General features: G+C 36.4%; 2 protein-coding genes across 3 annotated transcripts; both read left to right on the top strand.

Moving 5' to 3' along the window:
- LOC18608929 (glucose-6-phosphate 1-dehydrogenase, chloroplastic) lies at positions 919 to 5,143 on the top strand. Of its 2 annotated transcripts, none has more exons than XM_018116344.1 (10): positions 919 to 1,366; positions 1,741 to 1,967; positions 2,102 to 2,196; positions 2,314 to 2,428; positions 3,103 to 3,308; positions 3,387 to 3,536; positions 3,621 to 3,741; positions 3,830 to 4,059; positions 4,159 to 4,359; positions 4,605 to 5,143. In XM_018116344.1, exons 1-10 carry the CDS (start codon positions 1,162 to 1,164, stop codon positions 4,852 to 4,854), a joined length of 1,800 nt encoding a protein of 599 aa, XP_017971833.1. In that variant the 5' UTR covers positions 919 to 1,161; the 3' UTR covers positions 4,855 to 5,143. The 2 variants fall into 2 exon arrangements, with proteins under 2 accessions (XP_017971833.1, XP_007043909.1); XM_007043847.2 differs by having other exon boundaries at positions 1,735 to 1,967.
- Positions 8,008 to 9,801, top strand: LOC18608928 (transcription factor TCP20). The gene is made up of 2 exons (XM_007043845.2): positions 8,008 to 9,176; positions 9,361 to 9,801. Exon 1 carries the CDS (start codon positions 8,182 to 8,184, stop codon positions 9,064 to 9,066), a length of 885 nt encoding a protein of 294 aa, XP_007043907.1. The 5' UTR covers positions 8,008 to 8,181; the 3' UTR covers positions 9,067 to 9,176; positions 9,361 to 9,801.

The raw sequence follows: 10,131 nt of genomic DNA, 5'->3' as shown, positions 1-10,131 counted from the left end.
TATGTAAAATTATTATTTATTATAAATTTTTTGATTGTTAATGGTTAAGTTCAATATATTAGTTTTAAAAATTTTTAACTTTTATTTTTCTTAACCTTTGGCCCCTTCAAAAAAAATTGGCTAGCTCCGCCCCTGAGACTAGGGACTTATTTATCTCATCATTTATCAAGTTTGATTTTAATTTGAGTATAGAATTCAAGCTTTGATTAATTTGAAGAAATATTAAACTCGAGGCTTTGTTTAGGATTTGTTTAGCCCCTTGTCAATCATTTTAGGGAAAGTTTAGTAGTTTCAGCCCGTTAAAATGCTAATTAGATACAATGTTTAAAAAGGTTTTTGTATTATTTAAGAAAATTTAAATAAAGTTTTATTCTTCTATTATATTTTATCAAATCATGTATTTTTATTTTGAATCAAATAAATCTTTATATTTAATAATTGATTAATTATCATTAGTTAAAATATTACTTATTATTTTATATTTGTATGGCAAAAACATAACATTGTCATGGAGGTAAAAATATTATATAACCATACCACTTTATTACATCAGTATACCACATCATCATCCATATGACATATCTACATACTTTATGATATAAAATGGCAAGTAGTATTTTAACTAATAATAATTAATCAATTATTAATTAAAAAAACTTATTTAATTTAAAATAAAAATATAAAATTTTAATTGAACGTGATAAACGAATAAAAATTTTATTTGAATTTTTTTAATAATTCATGAATTTTGTAAGTAATTTTTCCACTAATTATTCCTTAACCCAGCCCAAATGCAATAAAAATTGAATTTGGCCCATTAAACGATCTAGGTCCAGTTCCGGATCCAGCTTACCAAAGTTATAAACATGTTGAAAAATAAGTTACTCAAGCAACAACCAAAAATAAAATAAAAGGAATTAAAGTGCAATTTGTCCTCTCTTCTCTTTTCTCTGAGAATTATTAGGCAAATCTTAAGTACCCTTTCGGAGATCTCAAGGGTCTTGCCCCTCGATGTTTCCCAAGTTGTCTCAGCGTCTGTATTTCTCCTTCAAAAACTCTGACTCCTCCCACTTTTCGTTTCTCTCTCTCTTTCACATAAATACTCTATCTTTTTCTGCCTTTGTTTTCGTGATTCAACAAAATTAAAGAAACAGAGAGCTTATGCAGCAACGAGTTTTAGTAGAGATGGCAACCTTTTCTTCAACGCATTGTCCTTCATATTCTTATTCTTCATCTATAAAGGGAGGGCAAAATCAACACTTTGCTTTCTCTTCTTCTTTTCTGAGATTGTCTGTTCCAGCTAAAGCCAAGTTCTTTCTTCAATCTCAAACAAGTTCCTATCAAAGTGCTGTTCTCATGCAAGATGGTTAGTTTCTTTCTCTCTTTCTTTTTTCATTTTGGTCTTTTTCCCTTCATTTTGTATACTTTTATTTTATGGGTTCTTTTGGTTTTGATATATTTTCAATTTCTTTCTTGTTTTGATTTATTGTTTTGGTTTCTGAATACAAGGAAATGCGTGCAAAAGATGTTGTACAAAAATATCAATTCTTTATTATGTTTGGGGATTGCGAAAAAGCCTTAACTTGATTAGCAATTAGCTTAATTCCAATTTATATGACTGATATGGATGTTTTTCTTACATGAGCAAGGTTTGTATATTTCCTTTGATCTTAAATGTTATATATATACATGTATATGTATGTATATGTATATGTAAATGGTTTTCATGCATAGGTGCAGTGGCCACAAAAGTTAACCCCGTGGAAAAAGAAACTCCTCTCAAGAAATTGAAAAATGAATTGTTGTCAGTTACATCTTCAGAGGAATGGGATGAGAAAGCATGTTTTGATATCAATGAAAATGAGTCAACTGTCAGTATCACAGTGGTTGGAGCTTCTGGGGACCTTGCAAAAAAGAAGATATTTCCTGCGCTTTTTGCACTCTATTACGAAGACTGTCTTCCTAAGGTTAGATTTTTTTTTTTCTTGTAACTTTCATCCAAAAGTGTCACCTTACTATTGTCTTCTAAACTGCCTACAACTTTAATCTGGTTATTGTTGTAATGTAATTAATGTCAGAAATGCGGTTTATTTGCTTGCAGCACTTTACCGTCTATGGTTATGCCAGGAGTAAGATGACTGATGCAGAACTTAGGAACATGGTGAGCAAGACCCTTACCTGCAGAATTGATAAAAGGTGATTCATTTTCTATCATTTCTTTGTCACTTGAAGCTTGCATGCTGTCATAAGTGGATTTAATTGTGGCTTTTAATTGCTTATAAAACTTAAATGAGGTTTGATATGTAATTCCAGGGAGAATTGTGGTGAAAAGATGGACCAATTTCTTAAAAGATGTTTCTACCACTCTGGTCAGTATGATTCTGAAGAAAATTTTGCACAGCTAGACAAGAAGCTCAAGGAGCATGAGGTAATGAGGTTGTGGTTTATTTAACTGGAATTTCATACCATTGCTTTGGGCAGGAGGATCGTAATGTTGAAATGAATTCTGGCTTGCCGTCTGTGATCTTTGTTCGATTCAATGTTTTGGTGGGATTAAAGAGTTTAGACCAAATTTTGTGAATGATGCATTGAGCACAATATTCACCTAAATCTCCACTTTTACAGACGAGTTAAGTTTGTGCTAAAGCGGCTGGACACTTTCTTGCGTTTAATTTTAATTTGTGAATTGGATAATGTGAAGTATTCTCACTCTGTTTCTATTAAATCACCATGGTACTTGTACATAAGTCAGTATCCATATATCTTGTTAACTAATTGTTGTTCATAAACTACTACTAACCTTTATCTAGGAAATCGATGACTGGACAATCATTATCTTATCTGAGCTTGTGAAATGGTGTCATCAGAACATTCCGACAATACGGCCTATATATTTAGCTAATGCCCTCCAAGTTTGGAGTTGCAATAAGCACTTCACATGTTTCATTTAAGTGTTATATTTCTTCTTTAAGATCAAGTAGTGTAGGAGGATCTGCTTGTGCCCTACTATACTTTTTCTTTTCCTGGATAGCATTAATTTTATTATTCTTTTCATAATTTGAGAATTCAATTCTGTTTGCTGATGTGAAATTGCTCGTGCAGGGTGGGAGGGTTTCTAATCGCCTATTTTATTTATCTATCCCTCCAAATATTTTTATCGATGCTGTGAAATGTGCAAGCTTGTCAGCTTCATCCGGCAATGGTTGGACCAGGGTCATTGTTGAGAAACCTTTTGGTCGAGATTCAGAATCTTCTGCTGCACTGACAAAAGCCCTGAAGCAGTACCTTGCAGAGGATCAAATATTCAGGTGAAGTTTGCCTGCCCATGATTGGTGCTGGTTATGCAAAGAATGTGAACTCTGATTAGATTGATATTCTTTCTACAGGATAGACCACTATCTAGGAAAGGAACTTGTGGAAAATCTATCTGTTCTCCGTTTCTCCAATCTTATTTTTGAGCCCTTGTGGTCAAGGCAGTATATTAGAAATGTACAGTTGATATTCTCCGAAGATTTTGGAACTGAAGGACGCGGAGGGTAACTTTCCTTGTTTTATAGTATATTAAGCATAAACTATGCTAAAGACTTGTGACCCATTTGATTCTGTTGTTGGTTATCTAGGTATTTTGATCATTATGGAATTATTAGAGATATAATGCAGAATCATCTGCTTCAAATACTTGCTCTCTTTGCTATGGAAACCCCCGTGAGTTTGGATGCTGAGGATATAAGAAATGAAAAGGTAACCTGATATGGGCTATTTTAAGATGTGATAGCATGATCTTATCTCTATATTTGCATTTCTCAATAAACTGCTTGCTTGGTTTCAGGTCAAGGTATTGCGGTCAATGAGGCCTTTGCAACTTGATGATGTAGTTATCGGACAGTACAAGAGCCACACTAAAGGAGGCATTTCTTACCCTGCCTACACTGATGACAATACTGTGCCCAAAGATAGCTTGACTCCAACTTTTGCAGCAGCTGCTCTCTTCATAGACAATGCAAGATGGGATGGGGTGCCTTTTCTAATGAAAGCAGGAAAAGCATTACACAATAAGAGGTAAATGGAATTGATAAAGAAATTTGAATTCATATATATTCTATCTGGGATTTGGATTATTTAATACATGCTTGCCACTAAGATTTCTTTCATCTCCAGGGCAGAGATAAGGGTACAGTTCAGGCATGTGCCTGGCAATTTATATAACCGAAACTTTGGAACTGATCTTGATCGAGCTACAAATGAGCTTGTCATTCGAGTGCAGCCAGATGAAGCTATTTATTTGAAGATCAATAACAAAGTCCCTGGGTTGGGAATGAGATTGGACCGCAGTAACCTAAACCTTCATTATGCTGCGAGGTATACTTAAAAATTGCTTTTATATTAACGGAAAGGATTCAATATTTTGCTGTTTCGAGCTCTACAGTATCTGTATGGTTAGTTATATGGATAGATGGGTGTATGTAGTTGCTCTTTACTGTTTAAAGATGGAGATCTAGAAGCACGTGCAGATTGTACATTTCTTATTATTCATTTGAGAAGACTTGTCATATAGACGGCGACTAATTTAGAACTTGCTTTACTTATGGGTTTGTTGGTTGTAGATATTCCAAAGAGATCCCAGACGCATATGAGAGGCTTCTGCTGGATGCTATTGAAGGTGAGAGGAGGCTGTTTATCCGAAGTGATGAGCTGGATGCTGCCTGGGCGCTCTTCACTCCTGTTTTGAAGGAGCTGGAAGAGAAAAAAATTATACCCGAGTACTATCCATATGGAAGCCGTGGCCCTGTTGGGGCTCATTATCTTGCAGCGAGATACAATGTCCGGTGGGGTGATCTTGGTGTAGACCAGTGAGGTACATTTCAACATTGCGGTCGGCATGGGATGGGATTCTCGGAACGGAAAGCTTTGCTGTATCTACATAAAGCTTGCCCAAAATTTTTAACTGCTACGAAATCCACGTTTTATTTATCAATACGGTGCCAATTAGCTAGGAGCATGCAGTTGTGCAAGCAAATGTAATCAACAAGGGAGAGATGGATTGTCCTTCCGATTCTTGTATTAAAAATGTGATTTTTGCATTGATACTTTTGCAGGGTTATCAGTTTTGCTAAATCTACAAAGCATAAAATTCCCAAGGAAATAGGTTCCTCCTCTCCCCGCCCTTTTTTTCTTTTAATTAAAAAAATTATTGCCTTTGAAAGCAGAACCGAACGTTATTGATAAAGTGAAGAATATAGATGTGACTTGGATAGAAGCGTGTGACGTTTGTACTGCTGAAAGTAGCCAATGGTTTGTGTAAGTTGCTTGTGCTCTCCACGTCTCTCTTTATTAAAAAAAATGAAAGACAATTGAAGAATTAATGTCATTGTACTTGGGCAGTGTAGGGGATCCAAATAACCCCATGCACGATGGCAACAAGGTTTTGCATCATCTTGTTACCAAGGGAATTTTCACTTTTCACAGCAGTAATGTTTTTCATTTTCTAGGAGTAATATTTTGGGTGCAACATATTGCTCATAGGAAGACTTTATGAATCCTACACAGTTGAAATTTTTGGCATTGAAAAGACTGATGGACGATAGATTGTATGTGTACTGTGTACTGTGTACCATGTACACTAACTCGGCAACCATTGATTGAGGAGAAGTGAGAAAAATGCTTTTCTAAAACTACAACCAAACAGAAAAGTTGTTGGAAACTTGGCCCTAAGAGTTGTAGTTACTGGTTAGCCTTTAGTCGGGATAAAACCTAGTAGAAAAAAGGGATTTTCATCTTTACAATCGGCAGTGAAGGGGAATAGTTTTGGAGGTTTTTGTGAATGCTGGAAGATGAGGCATGGGGGGCTGATTTCTGTTTCAAATAATTGTCTGATTCCATAACCGTAGAGGAATATCTAATTCTGCTTTACAATGATTAAAAAAAAAAAAAAGCCACTCTCGATCATATCAACAGCGATGGCTTTTGTAGTTTTGTGCAATACGCATCTTCCTTAAAGCCAGCCATCACACGCCTCGTTTGTTATTTTCTGGGAAGGGCTGCTTTCTTTCACATTTCCTTCTGTTGAAAGGTTTTTTAACCATTTGCGTGATGTGTGACCTTTGTGTTTTGCTACTTAAGTCTGACAAGAGGGAATTTCTCCTAGGCCAAGGGGCAGGGCATCCACCCCCTACACTCTGGATTATTGGTTCAAGTGACTTTATTTTGCAAGACTATGATACATTGTTTCTTTGCTTTTCTTTATAGAAAATTTTTGGCTTTTACTTTTTCGAAATGAAGAAACAGAATATCACTTTTACTTTGAGAACAAAAAATAATTAAATTTTTTTAAGAGGTGTTTGAGGTTGATAACATCTCAACTCATCTTTGGAAGGGCAGGTTTAAGTTTTAACAAAGAATATACCTGAATTGATTCACAACCTTAAATGAATGGGACCTTGAAATGTCCAGGCACCAAGAAAGGAGGATCCCAGATGTATCCAATATGAAAAAACACAAGGAAAAGGTGGACAAGTTGTTGAGTTACAGCATACAAATATTGACTATACATACCGAAAACATTAATTGTAAAGACAAATATATGACCCAACAGCCTCCAGGATCAACCTTGTGATCTGCATTGACAACTTTCTTCACAGAGAATGAATTTCTTTCAACAGGCGGTGGCAAAGCCACAAAAGCTGGGTTGATTTTGGAGTAAGATCAATGAAACTTGGTGAGCCAAGAAATGGATTGGGGTTAATCAAAACCAATGCCGTTCATATGGAGACAATTCAAGCACTTCAAAGTATTAAAAGGTTAATTATACTGAATTTATGGAGCAACTTTTCAAACCTACTAAAGTGACAACTTTCTGATACAAAGGTTCAAACTTAAGTGATGTTGGGTGATATGTCAATAGCAAACTTTTTGGAAGGGCCCCGATGTGTCCCCAAGGTGGGCAACAAACATAAGAAAACGATGCAACTCAAGTAGACGCATGGATCAAACCTACCCTCTGCAAGAAAAAGCGAATTCTCTCCATTTCCCTGTTGTTCAACTTCATGGTTTTGGTTTGGTTTTATCAATCTTGTTAAATACTAGAGACTATATAAGTTGAATCACTACTCAACTCTAGTTTCCATTTGGCTGATAGGCCTGGCTGAAATGCCTTACTTCACATATTTATTTAGCAGAAAGATGGGCGTCTTTCCATTATGGACTTTAAATATATATAAAGAAAATTGATTGCCGATTATGCAGATTTTTGCTTGCACAGTAGATAAAGTTGAAGGTGCCTAGTTTCAAGGACCCACTTATTATCTGCAGCTAGCCCTGGCCATGACTTCATATCTCCTGTGCATGTGGACGCATTCCCTTCAGTTTCTCTACCCTTTCAAGAAGGGCAGTGAAGTCACCCACTGCTTCATACCTCGAGACACAGCATTATCTAAAACCGTGTGGAGATTGATTATTAATTTTAGGCACAAAAGACGCGTGATTGCCATTATTTCTAATGATAGGATTCTGAGAAGAAGAAAAAAACTTAAAATAGGAGACTCGACAGTTTACTGTCTATGACTTGTTGAAGAAGGTGCAAATCCCCAACTACGAGGTGGGGACTCATTCTTATCCTAGGCTGTGTTGCGTCATATGATTTTTACTTGGTTCTCATGTTATATCACCATAGGGAAATGAATAAGACCTGTTCTCTTTCTCAATAGGCCCGTCTGTTGCTTGTTTGTTTCTCCTAGTTTTCTACTTTTCTTACCCTACAAAAGTACAATTGAGTGTCCTGCTATCCCATATGGGAGATTTAATTTAATTTAATTATATCATAATTATATTGAGGGTTTTAACTTTGCTTTCTATGGCGATGAGAATTTGCCACCTGAATTAGGTAATAATATGATATCTTCTCTAGTCAAAAGAGTAACAGGCTAGGAGGGGAAAGTAGGATAGAGAGGGAGAGAATGAGAAAAGCTAACCTTTTTTATTTTTCTTTTTCCTCAAGTGAACCAGAGAAAAAAAGTTGACATAAAATCATTGAGGGGTAACTTTAAATTGAAACTTTGTGGTTCCAATATTTGAACATTAAGCCAAAACATTTGACAATTACATTGAAAGGGTAAGAAAGCAAAGTCCAATAGAGGTCACCTTCTCCAATCAAGAAGGCCCCATAATTCTTTTTCCCATGTTTACATGGAACCTAAGGGCTCAAATCATCATCCACAAGAGGTGCCCACCTTCTTGATTCCTCCCCAAAAGGCGAACATGGCAGAGAACAACAAGCCTGCAGAGATCAAAAACTTCCAAATCATGATTGCGAGCAAAGATGATAACAAGAAGCAACTAGCACCCAAGAGAAGCTCAAACAAAGACAGGCACAAGAAAGTTGATGGAAGAGGTAGACGAATAAGGATGCCAGCTCTATGCGCGGCCAGGATTTTTCAATTGACCAGAGAATTGGGTCATAAATCCGATGGAGAGACGATTCAGTGGCTGTTGCAGCAAGCTGAACCATCGATCATAGCCGCAACTGGAACTGGGACTATTCCTGCTTCAGCTCTGGCAGCTGCAGGAACCTCTGTTTCTGAGCAGGGGAACTCTGTTCCAGCAGGTTTGCATACAAAAATCGAAGGACTGGGGTCAGGTATTGGGTCCAGAGATAGGAACAACTGGTCAATGATGAGTGGAAATATAGAAAGATCTCACATTCCAAGTGGGGCATGGCCTTCTATTAATGGAATTGCATCAGGGTTTGCTCAAGGTTCAGGGCAACTCACATCAGCATCAAATTTTGGAAGTGAAAACTCCAATAACATCCCAAAATATGGGTTCCATGGGCTTGAATTTCCACATATGAATATGGGTTTTGTGAGTTTTTCCTCGTTGCTTAACGGTAGCAATCAGCAGGTTCCAGGTTTGGAGCTTGGGCTTTCACAGGATCCGCATTTTGGAGTGTTGAATTCTCAAGCTTTTAGCCAGTTTTACCAGCAGATGGGGCAGCAGCGAGGTGGTGTAGGCTCCTTGAATCAGCAGCAGCAGCTTTCTGATAAGGATGATTCCCAAGGATCTAAACAGTAGCTACAAGCATTAAAGAAGAAGAGCTCAATTTTGGTCAGTACCGAGTCACTTAAGTTTAGAAGCTGGTAGTCGAACCCCATTATGTTGTCTTCATAGACGAGAAATTAGAGGTAAAAGCTGAAGCAGCTTTCTGATTATTTAACTAGCTGGGGCTAGGGTTATATAGAATTATATAGTTTTGACTAGTATTCTGGTTTCTTTATCACGAAACACATGCAAATTCTTGTTGATGTTGTTCTAATTTTATTCCTACAACATTAGCATAACTCTATCTCCTTGGCTTGTGGCATGCAGATGAGTTCTGAAGAGCACAATGGCTTGGAAATTGGATTTGGTTTGCTTCTTGTTAAACTTTGAGGTGTGTTATTATAGTCTACAACAATTTTGTTGGGAAAATATCGCTTGTTTGCTTTACATGTCCAAAGTAGCGTTCTGTTTTTAATACTGTAGGATTTCCATTTTGAATGTTGAAGTAGAGATTTAGAATGTTACAGAAATTACAGCATATTTCTTATGTGCGATAGTCATTCGGTATCCTGATGCGTCCAACAGAGCTAATTTCAGATAACTTTAGTACTCTCTCTGTAACATTGGATCTTTATTAGCTTTGCCTACATACACGAGATTTCTTCCTTCAAAGAGATGATGAAGAAAATCTTGTTGCAGAGCTAAGTGTTTATATTTGATGCATTATCAATATATAAGATTATATAGTCAAATTGTATTAAACATAAATTCATGAGATTCAAAATGATAAATATACACTTGTATCCTGCAGACGATACAATTTTATCTTAGCAATATCAAGGCACCGCCAAGTTACAGATTTGATCTGAACTTTATGCTCTAAAGCAGGGACTGTCGGCTATTTGGGGTTTGAACGATCCCAACCAACTAATGATTAGTCAATGGTTAAATAATTTTGACAAACAATCGAACAAAAAGATATGGTTGAAGAAATGTTATTGAACCCTCCCAATTAAGAATCTTCAACTCGTTACTTTGATTTCTTCTGCTCTCATCTTCTTTTTTCCTCTCCAATCTACTTTACAGAAGCCTAGCAAC

The sequence above is a fragment of the Theobroma cacao genome, chromosome 2, assembly GCF_000208745.1.
Source record: "Theobroma cacao cultivar B97-61/B2 chromosome 2, Criollo_cocoa_genome_V2, whole genome shotgun sequence".
NCBI lineage: Eukaryota > Viridiplantae > Streptophyta > Magnoliopsida > Malvales > Malvaceae > Theobroma > Theobroma cacao.
This window is presented reverse-complemented; position numbering and strand designations above follow the sequence as displayed.

Excerpts from the sequence above, each read along its gene's own strand:
- LOC18608929 (XM_007043847.2), top strand. The coding sequence starts at position 1,162 with ATGCAGCAACGAGTTTTAGTAGAGATGGCAACCTTTTCTTCAACGCAT. Across the intron at positions 3,537-3,620 it reads GGAACTGAAGGACGCGGAGG|GTATTTTGATCATTATGGAA; the intron begins GTAACTTTCCTT and ends TTGGTTATCTAG. Across the intron at positions 4,360-4,604 it reads AACCTTCATTATGCTGCGAG|ATATTCCAAAGAGATCCCAG; the intron begins GTATACTTAAAA and ends TGTTGGTTGTAG.
- LOC18608928 (XM_007043845.2), top strand. The coding sequence starts at position 8,182 with ATGGAACCTAAGGGCTCAAATCATCATCCACAAGAGGTGCCCACCTTC.